The sequence below is a fragment of the Chiloscyllium plagiosum genome, unplaced genomic scaffold (assembly GCF_037043375.1).
Source record: "Chiloscyllium plagiosum isolate Xiang-an unplaced genomic scaffold, Cpla_swu_hap1 HiC_scaffold_31, whole genome shotgun sequence".
Taxonomy (NCBI): Eukaryota; Metazoa; Chordata; class Chondrichthyes; order Orectolobiformes; family Hemiscylliidae; genus Chiloscyllium; species Chiloscyllium plagiosum.
In genome coordinates, this window is record NW_028270169.1 from 10373440 (window position 1) to 10390344 (window position 16905).

Here is a 16905-nt window from a genome sequence, read left to right on the forward strand (position 1 = left end):
GACTGGGGGCCTGTGACTAGTGGAGTGTCACAAGGATCGGTGCTGGGCCCTCTACTTTTTGTCATTTACATAAATGATTTGGATGCGAGCATAAGAGGTACAGTCAGTAAGTTTGCAGATTACACCAAAATTGGAGGTGTAGTGGACAGCGAAGAGGGTTACCGTAGATTACAACAGGATCTGGACCAGATGGGCCAATGGGCTGAGAGGTGGTAGAGGGATACGGAGGGATATGGGCCGGGTGCTGGCAGGTGGGACTAGATTGGGTTGGGATATCTGGTCGGCATGGACGGGTTGGACCGAAGGGTCTGTTTCCATGCTGTACATCTTTATGACTCGATGACTATTTTGAAGACTAGCATTTGCTTCAGGCTTTAATTGCCAAGAATTTCAAACATTAACAGTGTAGGTGAATAACAACAAATAGAATGTTTCCAGTAATGGTCACACACCTCAAATAATGTATAATAGTAAATGGCTCATAATTCTGGGTCTAAAACAGCCACTCTGTTGAAATTAGTTTTTTTTTAAAGCTCCCCTTTCCTCACTAAGTAAAGACATTATCTGGTTTATTGTATTCTCTTCTGAGGTTTCTGTTAAAAAAAAGTGCCTCTTTGAAGGTTACAGATCAAACTAATTTATTATGACACACTTTTCAAATGAATCAGACAAACCATTCATGTGTGTTTAGTGGCTTGATTCTTCTGGAGAAACTCTCCACTAACTGAACAATAATTCTCAGTGTCACAAAAAAAAACAAATTGCTGGAAAAACGTGTACTGTGAAAGGTCACTGGACCCGAAACATTAACTCTGCTTCGTCTCCACAACTGTTGCCAGATCTGCTGAGTTTTTGCAACATCTGTTTCCAACATCTGTATCTCTTTCAGTTTTAATTCTAACATTGTGTCAAATTGATTTGGGACACAACGGAAGAGTCAAGCTGATTGAAGTATCATAACAGAAATAAAAGTGAAAACAGTAAGTGTGCATCATATTTGAACATCCATGTCTTGAAAATGTTCAAAACAGTTCATGTCAGCTTCAAATGCACAATGTAATTCGAACAGGTACCACATTTCTCATTTTTCAATGTTAAAAAAAACATTGCAAATAAAATCTTGAAACTAGAAATATTGCTGTTACAATATAGGGTAGAGATAAAAGGAAAAAGAGAACTTGTAATTCCAAATAACATAAATCAATGGTAACCTATTAATAGTTATCAGCCATCGCTCCTAATGTCTGCAATTTTCTTTTCCATATTAGTCAAACATTATAATTCTGGACTGAAATCAGACAGATTCACATGAGACAGCCATTTTTTAAAATTGCAGTTTGGTGAAAAGTCAAAATAATTTCCAGATTTGCTCGAGGTTGGCCCTTACCTGCAATGTGGGCACTGGGCTCTCTGCTCTGTTAACCAGCGCTGTGGAGACAAGAAGTTTTTTTTTAAATAAAAATTCAATAGTGGTCAAATTCTGACTCTTGAAAGCATGAAAGCACATCATTTGACTATTTCCAGGTCTTCACTTTACATTTCAAGAAATCCCCAGATAATATGAAATCAAACAGTTGGAATCCAATGACACAGGACCTCAACAGAGTGAAGGCGGCATTTATTATGCTTTCCTTTATTGGTCAGAGCGCCGAGTATCAGAGTTGGGAGTTGCAACAGTACAAGACACTGGTTAAGCGGCAATTCTGATCTCCTTTTTGTTGGAAGGATGTTGTGAAACTTGAAAGGGTTCAGAAAAGATTTACAAGGATGTTGCCAGGTTTGGAGGATTTGAGCTATAGGGAGAGGCTGAATAGGCTGGGGCTGTTTTCCCTGGAGCGGAGTAGGGAAAGGCTGAATAAGCTGGGGCGGTTTTCCCTGGAGCGTCAGAGGCTGAAGGGTGACCTTACAGAGGTTTATAAAATCATGACGGGCATGGATAAGATAAATAGACAGTCTTTTCCCTGGGGATGGGGAATTCAGAACTAGAGGGCATAGGTTGAGGTTGAGAGGGGAAAGATATAAAAGCTACCCAAGGGGCAACTTTTTCATGCAGAGGATGGTGCATGTATGGAATGAGCTGCCAGAGGAAATGATGGAGCTGATACAATTACAGCATTTAAAGAGGCATCTGGATGGGTATACGAATAGGAAGGGTTGAGAGAGATACGGGACTAGATTAGGTTAGAATATCTGGGTAGCATGGACAGGTTTGACCGAAGGGTCTGTTTCCATGCTGTATATTCCTATGACGCTTATGTGAGAATCCCAAAATTGGGCAGGTTGACGAATTTAAAAAAGGGAACAAATTGGCGAATAAGCTTCTTAGTACGGGTTGAAGCAATTATAAAAATGCATTTTTACACATGTAACGTTCAAAATGCTCTTACCAGCAAGCAAATTCATCTCAACTATAAGGCAGTGCAAGCAATGAGCCTGGATTACAGCACCACAGCTCAGCACAGAGAATATTATTTTAAAATTACAAAATCAGCTGATATATTCACATCAGCAAGTTCTCTTAAAAAGAAAATAATTTATTCAGGTCAGATATAGATCTTGCTAGCACATTCCCATCCTCTTGGAATTATAACAATTGTCCCAAACTGCATTATGGTATTGTCACATGAACCACAGAAAGTGTACATAGAATATCAACAGCCCAGTAACACTTCCAGATTTCCAGTACCATTTAAAACAGCATCTGATGTTCACTCAGTAAATTAAATCTTACTCTTCCCAATAACAGCTCTCTAACCTTTCAGTGCATTGGTCAGAGAATCAAAAACTCCACTGCATATTAAAACAGGTTATACAGTTGCACACAGCATGGCAATGAAACTGACTAGATTAAAAGCAGTGATCTAGAAACTACAACTGCACACAGCCAATGGGGTCAACGTGTAGCTTCCTCTTCAACTCATCTTTCTCACTTACAATTCAAGTTTTCTTCCTGATTATTTGGACTCCTGTAACACTGGCAACTGAGAAATCTATGGTACGTAGTTTTATCTGATGAAAGCATGCAGACTGGTCACTTGCAATGTCAAACCATTCTATAGAATATCTCTCGAGCTTTAAATTTCAGGAGGACATTTTCCCCAAGAAATTGTATAACCTAGGCTGCTGAAAAAAAAAGTGTGCACTGTAAAATGCAGTATTTGCAGATCAAGGCAGTGTGTCCGGCTGAGCCAGGTGTAATGGAGCAGTTAGTCATTTCCAACCTTTATTGCATGGATGCACATGAAGCTGACAGCAACATCCAACTCAGAAATACATTAGGAACTTACCCTTATGCAACTGAAACAACAAAGCTTTGAACAATGTGGACAGAGCCTGGCATCACGCAACTTCTCCATACAAATAAAGCACCTGAACACCTCTGCAATACTCTGGGAAAACATAATGTAGGGAAAAGGATTACTTAATTGGATACTGTGTGGCATACTAAACATGCATCAGATCAAAACCCTTTGCCTGCAGGAACCTTCCCTAAAGTTCCTTGTCAGAGGCTTTTGTTGCATCAAAGCAGCATGTTTGGAAGTAGGTTCATAGCACCTACGCATTATTTTTGCAGCAATAAAACAGAACTGGGCAGAAGTTGCTAGCAATTGTAACAATTGTGGGAATTAAATTAAATATATTTGTAAACAAAGTTTCCACAAGACAATGTAAACTTCAAAGTATTCAGACTTATTCCATGATTCTTTAACCTCCAAACAATCAGTAAATTAAGTCCCATCATTGAAACGCTCAAAATGTCTTCCACCTGTTTGGAAAGAGACTAACATTAAGTAATTTAAACAAATAATCAACAGTGAATTTCTGCAAACCCAGCTCAAAATTGCCGTACTCAGCAGCATTATCTACTTTACACTATACTCTAAGCTACGTTCCTAATTCAGGCCTTTTCTTCCTGGTACAGGACATTTTCCAAGGATAAAGCTCCAATGTAATCTGACTCACGTTATCTTCACTACATGTTAACACTATGAGGGGCTATGAAAAATTTGAAGAAAACAAATACGCACTTCAAATGGTTTGAAATATCAATCTATGGTTCTAATCAACAGTCAGGTACCAATATTATTCGAAAACGTATTTTTGGTTTGTTTCCTCGTATAGTTTTTTTTAAAACCATCAGTTCGGATGCAACATGAATTGTATTATCTCAATGCCAATTTTTAATTCCCTCAGTGACTTTTGTTTTATTAAGCTTTACTAACACTTGACAATGCAAATTTCTCTCGTCAGAATCCAGATTTGCAAAATCCTGTTACAATGTATTTTTTCTTGCAACACCAACAGGATTTCAGTATTGTTAAAAAAGTGCTGTCAAAGCTTTTTGCAATGCACTGATCAGGACAGAGCTGCAGGAAGATTAAATCTGAAAGCAAACAACAATTTGTGCTGTACAAGAAGTGCTGATCTGTTTGCAAGCGGACCCTGATTGGAAGGGGTGTTCCCATGGAGCCGTAAACATTAAACTTCCAGGCTTTTGTTTAAATTTAAAGCAGGCAAATCAAATCCAGTTGGTCAGGTAATTACCATTGGGAATACATCAGGAAATGAAAGCCAAAAAACTCTGCCTGCTTAAAATGAGTAATGTGGCACATGAATTTCAGTGCCAGGATGCTAGGTATGCAGGTTATATGTCACAACAACTGGCAGGTCAAATAGCATGCCCCTTTGGCTCAACAAGAAAGAATACTGACTGTAACAACCAGCCCAAAATTACAAAACTCAGGACACTAAATGAGATTCCATGATTTGACAACACCTGCTTAACAATGCCAGTTATGCTAGGAATTACACGAACAATCAAGATCATTCGGGCTTGTAGTGGGGTTCACTTGTGCCAAGCCCTTGATAAACAGAATGTGGCACACGTTGTGCCATTTTCAAGTGGACAAAAGTTTGGAAAACAGCTATTCCCTGGTGTGTTCTCTATGGCAGTGCCAAGATCAGGGTTGTCCTACCTTGTTTGAATTCAAACATAAGCTTGGCATTTAAATGTGCCTTGATGCATTTTCCAGGCAATGTCTAAAAATCAGTACTGTCTTTCCCTGCAGTATAAAGTGGTGTTTCCTTTGAAATGTGGTATTCCTGTGATTGTGTCCCGATAGTTGCAAGATGTAAACTTTGACAGCATTGCTTCTATTGTTTCACAGAGATGGTTTGTACCACTAAGAGGTGTCAATTTGAGGTCAGATTTCAGGTAATAAGATAAGAAACATTTTCAACTTAATGTTCACAATGTGATTTCTCCCTATTAGAACTCTTGCATTTATAAAACAGAAACCTTGCATATCTGACAAGACTTCAAACTTTGATTTTTTTTAAAGAAAGACTTTCAGGTTTTACAGAAGCGCACACATTATTGTCCATTGACATACATAGTTTGCACTTCATCTGAAAAATTGTGATTTCAAGAAGCATAAGGGACAGTGATCAAAATCAAGAATTAGTGCAGATTGTTCCTTTTTGGAATTTTGATAAACCAAGATGAATTAGAATAGCTCAATAGCTGTACCTGGTGAACTCAGTTAACTACCAACAAAAAAAAACCTAATTTGGAGAAAAATGTAAGTATTACTGAGAGGCCCTCTTGGGTAATGTAGGGGTTAAAAAAATTCTTAAGGCTTAACATCTCTGAATAGGTTGATTAGAAAAATAGGTATAAAGCAAAGAGAAAATGATTTAAAAAAAACCCAAAAACTAGGGCCCTCTAATGATACAGCAGTAGTATTACTATCCCTGAACCAGGAGATCTGGGTTCAAGTCCCACCTGTTCCAGAGGTGTGTAATAACATCTCTGAACAGGTCGATTAGAAAACTTGGTTCTTTCTAAAAAAAATAACCTAAAAATTCAGGCTTTCTTGTGACACAGTGGTAGTGTCCCTAACCTGGGAGGCCCAGGTTCAAGTCTCACCTGTTTCAGGAGGTATGTAATAAACATCTCCAAGCAGGCTGATTAGAAAAAAAAACAAATGAACCAAAATATGTAGCTATGGAAGTGCAGACGCTGCAAATTAGAAACAAAATCAGAATTACTGGAGAAACTCAGTAGGTCTGGCAGCATTTAGGGAGAGAAAGCAGAGTTAATGTTTCAGGTCCAGTGACCCTTCTGCTTTTTCTTTATAGACACTGCCAGACCTGAGTTTTTCCCAGCAATTTCTGATCATGTTTCAGTTAACTATGAACTGATCAGAATTTCAATCTATGACCTGACCTGTGAGACTTAGTAGCACATCATTTGGTGTATTTTACCTGCTAAACTATGGTCAATGCTTCCAATCAATACAGCATCAAGGTGTGCTATAGTAGGGCACAGCTGAGGTCTTTTCAGTTTTCAGTAATGTGCAGTCAAAAAACTGAAATCGCGTGAGGTCAAGGCATTCAGTGCAAGTGCATTTAGCTGATCACAAAATGGCAATGTAATTATCCCTACTTCAAAAGACCAGTGCATTTAATTCTCTTGATTGAAGAGATGAATGATAAGGCAAGGAACAAAGGCACAAAATTTACAATAATTCAAATAACACCTTTAATGCAATAAAATGTTCCAAGCTGCTTCAAAACCTCTATAAAGCAAAATTTCACACAAGTCACATATGGCAATATTCCGGCAGGTGGCTAACAATTTGGTTAAAAAAAGATAAGTAAAAAAAGGGATGCCTTGAGGAAAAAGAGGGGTTGCAGAGAGTTTTAAGAATGATACTATGGAGCTTAGGACTTTGGCTGTTAAGGATATGACCAATGATATACTGATTAAAAGTAGCAATGCACAAAAGGCTAGAATTAAATAAGAGTACAAGTGTCTTGGAGGGCTGTGGTGGAAAAGGAGATTACACAAGGTGAGGCCATGTAGGGACCTTCAAAATAAAGATTAGGGCGGCACGGTGGAACAGTGGTTAGCACTGTTGCCTCACAGCACCAGAGACCTGGGTTCAATCCCTGTCTCGGGCAACTGTCTGTGTGGAGTTTGCACATTTTCCCTAAGTTTGCGTGGGTTTCCTCCCACAGTCCAAAGATATGCAGGTTAGGTGAATTGGCCATGCTAAATTGCCTGTAGAGTTAGGTGAAGGGGTAAATGTAGAAGAATGGGTCTGGGTGGGTTGCTCTTCGGAGGGTCAGTGTGGACTTGTTGGGCCGAAGGGCCTGTTTCCACACTATAAGTAATCTAATCTAAACTTTCAAAGCAAGTCACCATTTAACTAAAAGCTACTGTAGCTGTCTGTACAGGGTTGATGAGTGATGGGGACAGTGCACTTAAAAAAGGCACAAGCAGTAGAATTTTGGCAGGCCTCAATGTTTACACAATGTATACAACTTGCGGTCTGCCAGGTGGTCATCAGAATAGTAAAATCGGGAGGTAACAAAGGCAAGGATGAAGGTTTCTTCAACAGGTAAGCCAAAAGGAGGTAGAGCTGGCTGATATTGCAGAGGGAAAAATAAAAGGCAGCCTGAGTGATCTCAGTTAAAAGCAGCAGCTTGGAAATCAGACTACCCGGTGACTTCAATCACATTTTGAAATTACACAATATTTTCCTTACTTCAACACTTTGCTCATCCATTTTCACGGCGTGCGGAGTTCGACAGACCTTGTAGGTATACCCAGGGACCAACGATTAAGAATGAATCTGCTATTGCTGCACAACTGAACAAGGACAAAGTCAGTTCTACAGAGATTTGAGAGGATAAACATAATTCTAAACAAAGCAATTCCACTGCTGTTAGTCAAAAGTGTCAGTTTTAATTATAGATAGCTTACATGCTTGCTCCTTGGCTAGAAAGGCTGTTCTCTTTATGGTAGACGAAACTACATCCTTCCTCAGCTGTAGGCTGAAACTATTTCTAGACAGCATAGAAAGAGGCTGAACCAAAGGAATAAAGAGAAACAAATTGTCTTAGACTTAAACCGCTGAGTTTATTTTTAAAAGAAATGTTTCTAAATTATGTAGTAATTCCTCTGTAGTTTTATCTCAAGATTGCATTTTAGAAAACCTCTAGCACTGGAGAGTCAAAATAGTCCACATTGTCTTTAGTATATATTGCCAGGGGTAGCTAGAGCAATGCATCCTCTTGCAAATTTGCAACCAATCACATTGCTAAAACAAAAGTCCACCAGTATGAAGTTCTGCATTTTAATTACTATACATACAATATATTCTTTGATTACACTTGAGCTATTTATTAAATACTGTACTGTGAATTTATAACCTCTTGACAACAGGAAGTATTTGTTTCAGATAACAATCCACAATACTAATGATTTTAAAAAGACTATAATTGACATTGCAATAATAAAAAGAAACATCATGAATTTCAATGAAGGTTACTTTTTAATGAAATGCAAAATGCTTACAATGAGATTATCCGTGAATCTTCAGAGTGGGGAAGAGAGGGTGTAAAATTATCTCATTGAGAAGGCATTACTGCATAGTTAAAAAAAGGTAAGAGAAATATCAGCTTTTTAAAAACAAAATGACCTTTACTCAAATTATGCATAGGTTTGGCATTTCCTCAGTTGTGCCAATCACTGAAGCATTACAAGGTGAGAAAGCTACAGTGACAAACGTAGAGCTGTCATCTTGTGAGATCCACATTACCTTGCACATATCACTTTAAAATTGCAGTAACTTGAACAGTAACTCTATTGTTGCCAGATGGAAAAAGAAAATGATACCAGCTCAAAAGGTGATTTACAGCAGGTGGATCTGGAGGTGAATAATGGACCTTCTGCATTCAGACACAATGTACAAACTTCTAGATAACGGAGATAAAAAAGTACCCAACATCACCCTCATCCGAATGGCTACTTTCTTATGCAGGTGCATCCAGCCCATCATGCAAACATCAAGTGTCCCCACATGCAGAGATTCTACCTCGCCCCAGTATTGCAAAGGATGGGTCTGGCCACATTGCCACAATACACTCAAAGAAGTCGGACCACACTATATTATCTAAGCGTCATGAAGAGGTCGATGCAGAAAAACATCTTTGACCAGATGTTATGGGTCATCACGCAACATAATGGAGGCCTATGGCAATACAAAGGAGTCGAACTGAAGTATCAGCACCTCTGCACCTTGAGTAATGTTCTCTCAAGGTGAACGTAGTGTGGAAGAGACTATTTTCTACCTCCTTGTAGAATGTGCCCTTGCAAACAAAGTCTAGAAAGACATGCAATAGTTTTTGTTAAGGTTCAACCCGAACAGCTCCGCGATACAGGATTCTGTTGTATATCCTGTTCTCCTGAATGCAGAGAGACAAACATCAACAGAGGGCATCAACTCAGTGAAAGACGCTCTTTGGTCTGCACAAAACTTGCTGGCATTCCTGCACATGGAGTTATGCTTGATTGAATGTCAACTGCAAAACTCCAGTCCATGTGCCAAGGGATGCAAGAATGTTTGAGGTAGGCATTCTAGAAACACAATGTGAAAAGCTCATTTCCTAATGCCTCTCAGTTGTAGTGTACCCCAGACTGGCAAATACCCCTCTTCGCACCCAACCAAGAACATACAGGGTAAATCAAGACTATCAAAAGGGTTTGACGAACCTCAGTGAGATGTTGTACGGAGAACTTTACATCAACTACAGCGACTATAGATTATCATTTGAAATGTTTTGCCATCAGGCTGCATACATGTACTTGCTGAACGTGAAGACTGTTACAATCAAACATGTTGAATTTGTTTGCAAATTCTGTAATATTTAAATTGAAATCTGACGTTCTCCAGCAAAATATCCTCTCAACTTCTAATAGAACAAAAATCATGCACTTCACATTTAGTGAGGATCTTGATCAGATGGGCCAATGGGCAGAGAAGTGGCAGATGGAGTTTAATTCAGATAAATGCGAGGTGTGGCATTTTGGGAAAGCAAATCTTAGCAGGACTTATACACTTAATGGTAAGGTCCTAGGGAGTGTTGCTGAACAAAGAGACCTTGGAGTGCAGGTTCATAGCTCCTTGAAAGTGGAGTCGCAGGTAGATAGGATAGTGAAGGAGGAGTTTGGCATGCTTTCCCTTATTGGTCAGAGTATTGAGTACAGGAGTTGGGAGGTCATGTTGCGGCTGTACAGGACATTGGTTAGGCCACTGTTGGAATATTGCAAATTCTGGTCTCCTTCCTATCGGAAAGATGTTGTGAAACTTGAAAGGGTTCAGAAAAGATTTGAGGCTAAAACTTGGTAAACCTTGCCATGGTTGAAGGATCTGAGCTACAGGGACAGGCTGAACAGGCTGGGGTTGATTTCCCTGGACCGTCGGAGACTGAGGGGTGACCTTATTGAGGTTTACAAAATTATGAGGGGCATGGATAGGATAAATAGACAAAGTATTTTCCCTGGGTTCGGGGAGTCCAGAACTAGAGGGCATAGGTTTAGGGTGGGAGGGGAAAGATATAAAAGAGACCTAAGAGGCAACCTTTTCACGCAGAGGGTGGTATGTGTATGGAATGAGCTGCTAGAGGATGTGGTGGAGGCTGGTACAATTGCAACATTTAAGAGGCATTTGGATAGGTATATGAATAGGAAGGGTTTGGAGAGATATGGGCTGGGTGCTAGCAGGTGCAACTAGATTGGGTTGGGATATCTGGTCGGCATGGACGGGTTGGACCGAAGGGTCTGTTTCCATGCTGTACATCTCTATGACTCTAATAATACTCTCTTACCAAGTTATCCTGCATTCCAGGAATAAATATTTCTTGCACTTTGATCCAACATTTCACACATGAATCTATCCCAGACAAAGTGATCCGTAATGCTTGGGCAGAAGAATTGGCTCAGATTCCCTTACACTAGAAGCTACTGATCTAGCTATGCATACACACTTAATAGAGTTCAGGTGCTACCCATATGGAGTGGGCAAGATTAGGTATCCAGTCAACTCAGGCATTTTTGGCCACTTCATAGGGCACTATGAAAAGCATACACCTTTCAGTTCTACCTTGGTGTACAAAACAGGGCAACTACTGCAGGAAGATGTTGAACAAAAGGAAGATTTAAAAGGATACTGTACAGCAATTAACTTATACTACAGCATTAAATTCTGGGTGCTAGTCATCTGCACAAGACATCAAATATTGCTACAACTGATTGAAAAGCAAATGTAAATTCCTTTATTACATTCAGTACCTTTAGCTGAAACCAGAAATGAAATGTATCCTCAAGATTTTTTTTTGTTTGTTTTTATTTAAGAAACTAAACGAAACTGCAAAGTTCACAAATATTTGTAAATGAATAGTTTAATTTGGGTTTTTGGCCATAAGCAACACACTTTAGAAAAGATGATACTGAGATGGACTAAAATAGTATGAGGAAACCAAAACTTCAGCTACAGAGAGATTAGAGGGGCTGGGATTCTTCTCAGCAGAAATGTTTAGGAAAGTTTGAAGTGCTCAGAAGGAATCATTATAGATAAATTAAACTAGCCATTAAAGGGCAAGTCAATAATCAAAGAATATAGATTCAAGATAACCGGCAAAAGGATACAGGGATTTTAAAAAAAAACCCAGCAAATTTATTTTTATTAATTCATTGGATCTGGCTGCCTGTTACTCATTCCTAATTTTCCTCGATAAGCTGATGCTGGGATGGTATCCTCAACCACTGCAGTTGTTGTGGTTGTTGTTACTTATTTCAAAACGAACCGTTCAGTAATGTTCTGACAACTCCACAGCACAGATGGGATCTCAATACAGACCTCCTGGCTCAGAGGTAGGAACACTACTTGATTCTTTGTTGTGGTGTATACACCCACACAGTAATTAGACGTTTGTAGAATTGGTTAGGTACAACCTGACCAATAATTAGACTTGGTTAGGTACAACCAAGTGGCTTGTTAAGTCCACCTTACTTGTGCAGTGGTTCAATCGAGTAAGGAAAGCAGGTTTTCTTCCCTATAAGGGCAAAATTGAATCCGATGGGCTTTTAGGATAGGGGTTCTGATGGAGAATCGTACTGAGCACAATGTTAATGGTTTCTCTCTCCACAAATTCTGCCAGGCACACTGAATTTTCAAGCACTTTTCGGCCTGTATTGAAAATCTCTAGTATTCGTAGAATGTTGCTTTTGTCTTCGGGTCTTTAGGATATTGGGGGTACATGTTCACGAACACAGAAAACAAGCACACGAATGCAGCAAGTATTCAGGAAGGATAATGGAATGTTGGCTCTTATTTTAAGGGGTTGGAGTATAAGAGTGGGGAAGTCTTACTGAAACTATATGAAGTGATAATGAGACCACATTGAGGAGTAGTGCGAGCAGTTCTGATCCCCTTATTTAGGGGAGAGTCTAGGACAAGATGGCATAGTCTCAGAATAAAGGGGTTTCAATTTAGAACTGAGATGAGGAGGAATTTCTTCTCAGAGAGTTGAGTGTCTTTGGAACTCCTTGCTACAGAGAGCTGTGGTGCAAAGTCCTTGTGGACATTTAAGGCTGAGATAGATAGATTCATGATCTGTAAGGGAACTCAAGGATTACAGGGAAAAGGTAGAAAAGTGTAAATGAGGAATGTAGAATTAGCCAAGATCCTAATGAATGACAGAGCAGGCTCAAAGTGTCAAATAGCCAATTTCTGTTTTCTCTTATAGTCGAATGGTGGCATAATTTCAAAGTTTGTACACACAACAACCTGAAAATGTCATAAACAAAAAGGAGGATACAAACTATCACAGGATATAGATTGCTTGGTGAAATTTCAAATAAACAGCAGATGCAATTTAAATAAAGCATAGTGTGAATGTTTGGGTTTTGCAAGTGAATGAAGGGAAGAAATACAAACAAACCAAATTATATATTTTAAAAAAGGTTCAAGAACAGAGATACACAGATCTTTGAAGATACGGACAAGTGACAAAGGCTGTTAAAATGTGTACAGGACATAGATCTTGACAAATAGAAATCTCCAACAGATGATAGGGTAAGAGTTACTGCTCTCGACATCAAGATAACATTTGACAGGTGTCAGTGGGAAGCAAGGGAAAAACTCTCCAATGCTTGGAGTTATACCTAGCACAATGGAAGATTGTTGCAGTCAGTCAATCATCTCAGCCCTAGATTATCACCACACAACTATTTCAGGGTAGGATCTGAGGTACAACGACTTTCAGCTTTTTCAATGACTTTCCTCGATCGCAAGGTCAGAGGTGAGAATAAGACCATATGATATAGGAGCAGAAATTAGGCTATTCAGCCCATTGAGTCTGCTCTGCCAGTCAATCATGGCTGACAGGATCTTCAATCCCATTTTCCCGCTTACTCCCCGTAACTTTTGATCACCCTGGAGATCAAGAACTTATCTATCTCTGTTTTAAATATGACCACTCCTCCACAGCCTTCTGTGGCAATGAATTTCACAGATTCACCACTCTCTAGCTCAAGACGATTCTCCTTTTCTCTGTTCTAAAAGGTTTTTCCTTCATTCTAAGGCTGTTCCCTCGGGTCCTCGTCTCTCCTGCCAATGGAAACATCTTCCTAACTGGATGTAGGTTTGCTCGCTGAGCTAGAGGGTTCGTTTTCAGATGTTTCATCACCATTCTAGGTAACATAGTCAGTGACCCTCTGGATGAAGCACTGGTGACATAGCCCCCTTTCTATTTATGTGTTTAGGTTACCTTGGGTTTGCGATATCATTTCCTGTTCTTTTTCTCAGGGGGTGGTAAATGGGATCCAAGTCAATGTGTTTGTTGATAGAGTTCCAGTTGGAATACCACGCTTCTAGGAATTCTCATACGTATCTCTGTTTGGCTTGTCCTAGGATGGATGTATTCTCCCAGTCAAAGTGGTGTCCTTCCTCATCTGTATGTAAGTATACTAGTGAGAGTGGGTCATGTCTTTTTGTGGCTAGTTGATGTTCATACATCCTGGTGGCTAGTTTTCTGCTTGTTTGTCCAATGTAGTGTTTGTTACACTTCTTGCAAGGTATTTTGTAAATGATATTAGTTTTGCTTGTTGTCTGTAGAGGGTCTTGCAAGTTCATTAGCTGCTGTTTTGGTGGGTTTGTGGGTTACCATGATGCCAAGGGATCTGAGTAGTCTGGCAGTCATTTCAGAGATGTTCTTGATGTAGGGGAGAGTGGCTAGGGATTCTGGACATGTTTTGTCAGCTTTGTGGGGTTTGTTGTTGAGAAATCTTCCCAACGTCCACTCTGTCCAGACCATTCAGTATTCTGTAAGTTTCAATCAGATCCCTCCTTATCCTTCTAAACTCCATCCAGTATAGTCCCAGAGTCCTTAAACATTTATCATATGTTAAGCCTTTCCTGCCTGGGATCATTCTTGTGAACCTCCTCTGGACCTGCTCCAGGGCCAACATATCTTTCCTGAAGTATGGGACCCAGAAAAGCGGCATGGTGGCTCAGTGGTTAGCACTGTTGCCTCACAGCACCAGGGACCCAGGTTCAATTTGAGTCTTGGGCAACTGTCTGTGTGGAATTTGCACATTCTCCTTGTGTTAGTATGGGTTTCCTCTGGGTGCTCCGGTTTCCTCCTACAATCCAAAGACGTGCAGGCCAGGTGAATTGGCTATACTAAATTGCCCACAGTGTTAGGTGCATTAGTCATGGTAAATATAGGATAGGGAAATGGGTCTGGGTGGGTTACTCTTCGGAGGGTCAGTATGGACTTGTTGGGCTGAAGGGCCTGTTTGCATGCTGTAGGGAATCAAGAAAAAAATTGCTCACAGTACTCTGGTCTGACCAGAGCCTTAAAGCCACAGAAATACATCCCTGCTTTATATTCTAGTTCTCTTGAGATGAATGACAACTTTGTATTTGCCTTCCTAACTACCAATTCAACCTGCAAGTTTACCTTAAGAGAAACCAAAGGACTCCCAGGTCCCTTTGCACTTTAGATTTCCGAATTTTCGCCCCATTTAGAAAATAGTCCATGCCTCTATTCTTCCTACTAAAGTGCACAACCTCACACCTTTCCCTGTTATATTTCATCTGCCACTTCTTTGCCCACTTTCTTAACCAGTTTAAAGCTCTCTGCAACCTCCACTCAATACTACCTGCCCCTCCACCTACCTTTGCATCATCTGCAAACTTAGCTAGAATGCCCTCAGTTCCTTCATCAAGATCATTAATGTACAAAGTGAAAAGTTGTGACCCAAACACTGAACCTGTGGAACACTACTAGTCGCCGGATTCCATCCTGAGAAGGATCCTTTTATCCCCACTCTCTACCTTCTGCCAGACAGCCAATACTCTTTCCACGGTAGTATCTTGCTTCTCACACCATGGGCCCTTATCTGACTCAGCAGCCTCCTGTGTGGCACCTTATCAAAGGTCCCCGGAAGTCCAGATAGATGACGTTCATTGGCTCTCCTTGGTCTAACGTGCTCATTACCTTGTTAAAGAATTCTAACAGATTTGTCAGGTATGACTTCCCCTTGATGAAACCCCCATGCTGACTTTACCCTATGATGCAATTCCAAGTATTCAGAAATGTCATCCTTCACAATGGACTCCAAAACCTTACCAATGACTGAGGTCAGGCTAATCAGTCTATAATTTCCTATCTTTTGCCTTGCTCCCATCTTAAACAGAGGGTTTACATTAGCGATTTTACTGTTCTCCAAGACCCTTCCTTGACTCCAGTAATATCTGAAAGATCACTACTAAAGTCACCACTATCTCTTCAGCTATTTCCTTCAGAACTCGAGGGTAAAACCCATCTAGTCCCGGCAATTTATCCACTTTCAGCCTTTTCAGTTTGTTTTTTGGCACAATGGCTGCCATTGTTATCTCTGCCCCCGACTCTTGAATATTTGGGATATTACTCATGTCTTTCACCATAAAGACTGATGCAAGTACTGATTCAGTTCCTCAGCCTTTCCTTGTTCCCTATTAGTACTTCTCCAGCATCATTTGCCAGCAGCCCAGTGCCCACTTGTGCCTCTCTTTTACCCTTTATAAATCTAAAGAAACTCTTGCAATTTTTCCTAATATTATCAGCTAGCTTACCCTCATACATAATCCTCTCTTCCTTAGTTCTTTCTTCATTGTTCTCCGTTGGTCTTTGTAGACTTCCCAATTCTCTGGCTTCCCATTGCCCTTGCCCATATTATATGTTTTCTCTTTTGCTTTTATGCTGTCCCTGACTTCCCTGGTCAACCATGGTTGGCTCATCCTCCTTTTTTGTACGCTTCTTTTTCCTCAATAAATTTGCTGTGTCTTGAATTACTCCCAAACTCCCAATTGCGGTTCCACTGTCTTTCCTGCTAAGCACCTCTCAGTCAAATCCGGTCAGCTTCTCCCTCATGCCTCCGTAGTTACTTTTATTCAACTGTACTAACGTTACATCTGATTCCACCTTTTCCCTCTCAAATTACACAATAAGTTCTATCATATTATAGCCACTGTCTCGAAAGGGTTCCTTCACCTTAAGCTCCCCTTTCAAGTCTGCCTCACTGCACAACACTAAATCCAGCATTGCCTGTTCTGGGTCCACCACAAACTGTTCCAAAAAGATGTTCACTGATAACTGCACAATGGTCAGCACTATTTATTATTCAAATACTGAAGCAGTCTAGTGTCCGCCACAAAAAGATGTGAAAACATCCAGCTTTGGGGTGCTAAGTGCCAAACAATGACAACCACCATATGTGCCAACAAAAGAGGACCTAACCATCACTCCTTGACAGTCAATGGCCTTAAAATCTCCAAGTCCACCAGTATCAACATCTGAGGGGAGGGACTACCATAGACCAGAAACTGCACAGGAAAGAAGTTAGAAGTTTAGACAGTAACTAATCTAACTCATCAAAGCACACCAGTCAAGAGTCTGATGGAATCTCCTCCACTTGCCTGGATAGGTACAATTTCAACAATACAAGAAGCTTGACACCATCGTGGACAAAGCAACTCAGTTGCCTGGAAGCTCCAACATTTACTCCCT

At 40.2% G+C, this 16905-nt stretch overlaps 1 protein-coding gene across 6 annotated transcripts in view; it reads right to left on the bottom strand.

The window, feature by feature from the left end:
* trim37 (tripartite motif containing 37) overlaps window positions 1-16905 on the bottom strand; it is a 102182-nt gene that overhangs the window by 83273 nt on the left and 2004 nt on the right. For 5 of the 6 annotated variants that reach the window (XM_087977224.1, XM_043718165.2, XM_043718163.2 and 2 more), the window contains 4 exons: window positions 7772-7874; window positions 7554-7657; window positions 3288-3389; window positions 1388-1428 (listed from right to left, as the gene is read on the bottom strand). In XM_087977224.1, the coding sequence (XP_087833350.1) occupies window positions 1388-1428; window positions 3288-3389; window positions 7554-7574 (164 nt within the window). In that variant the 5' untranslated portion in view covers window positions 7575-7657; window positions 7772-7874. Of the gene's footprint in view, window positions 1-1387; window positions 1429-3287; window positions 3390-7553; window positions 7658-7771; window positions 7875-8365; window positions 8436-16905 lie in introns of all 6 variants that reach the window. The other variant, XM_087977222.1, reaches the window with a different exon arrangement.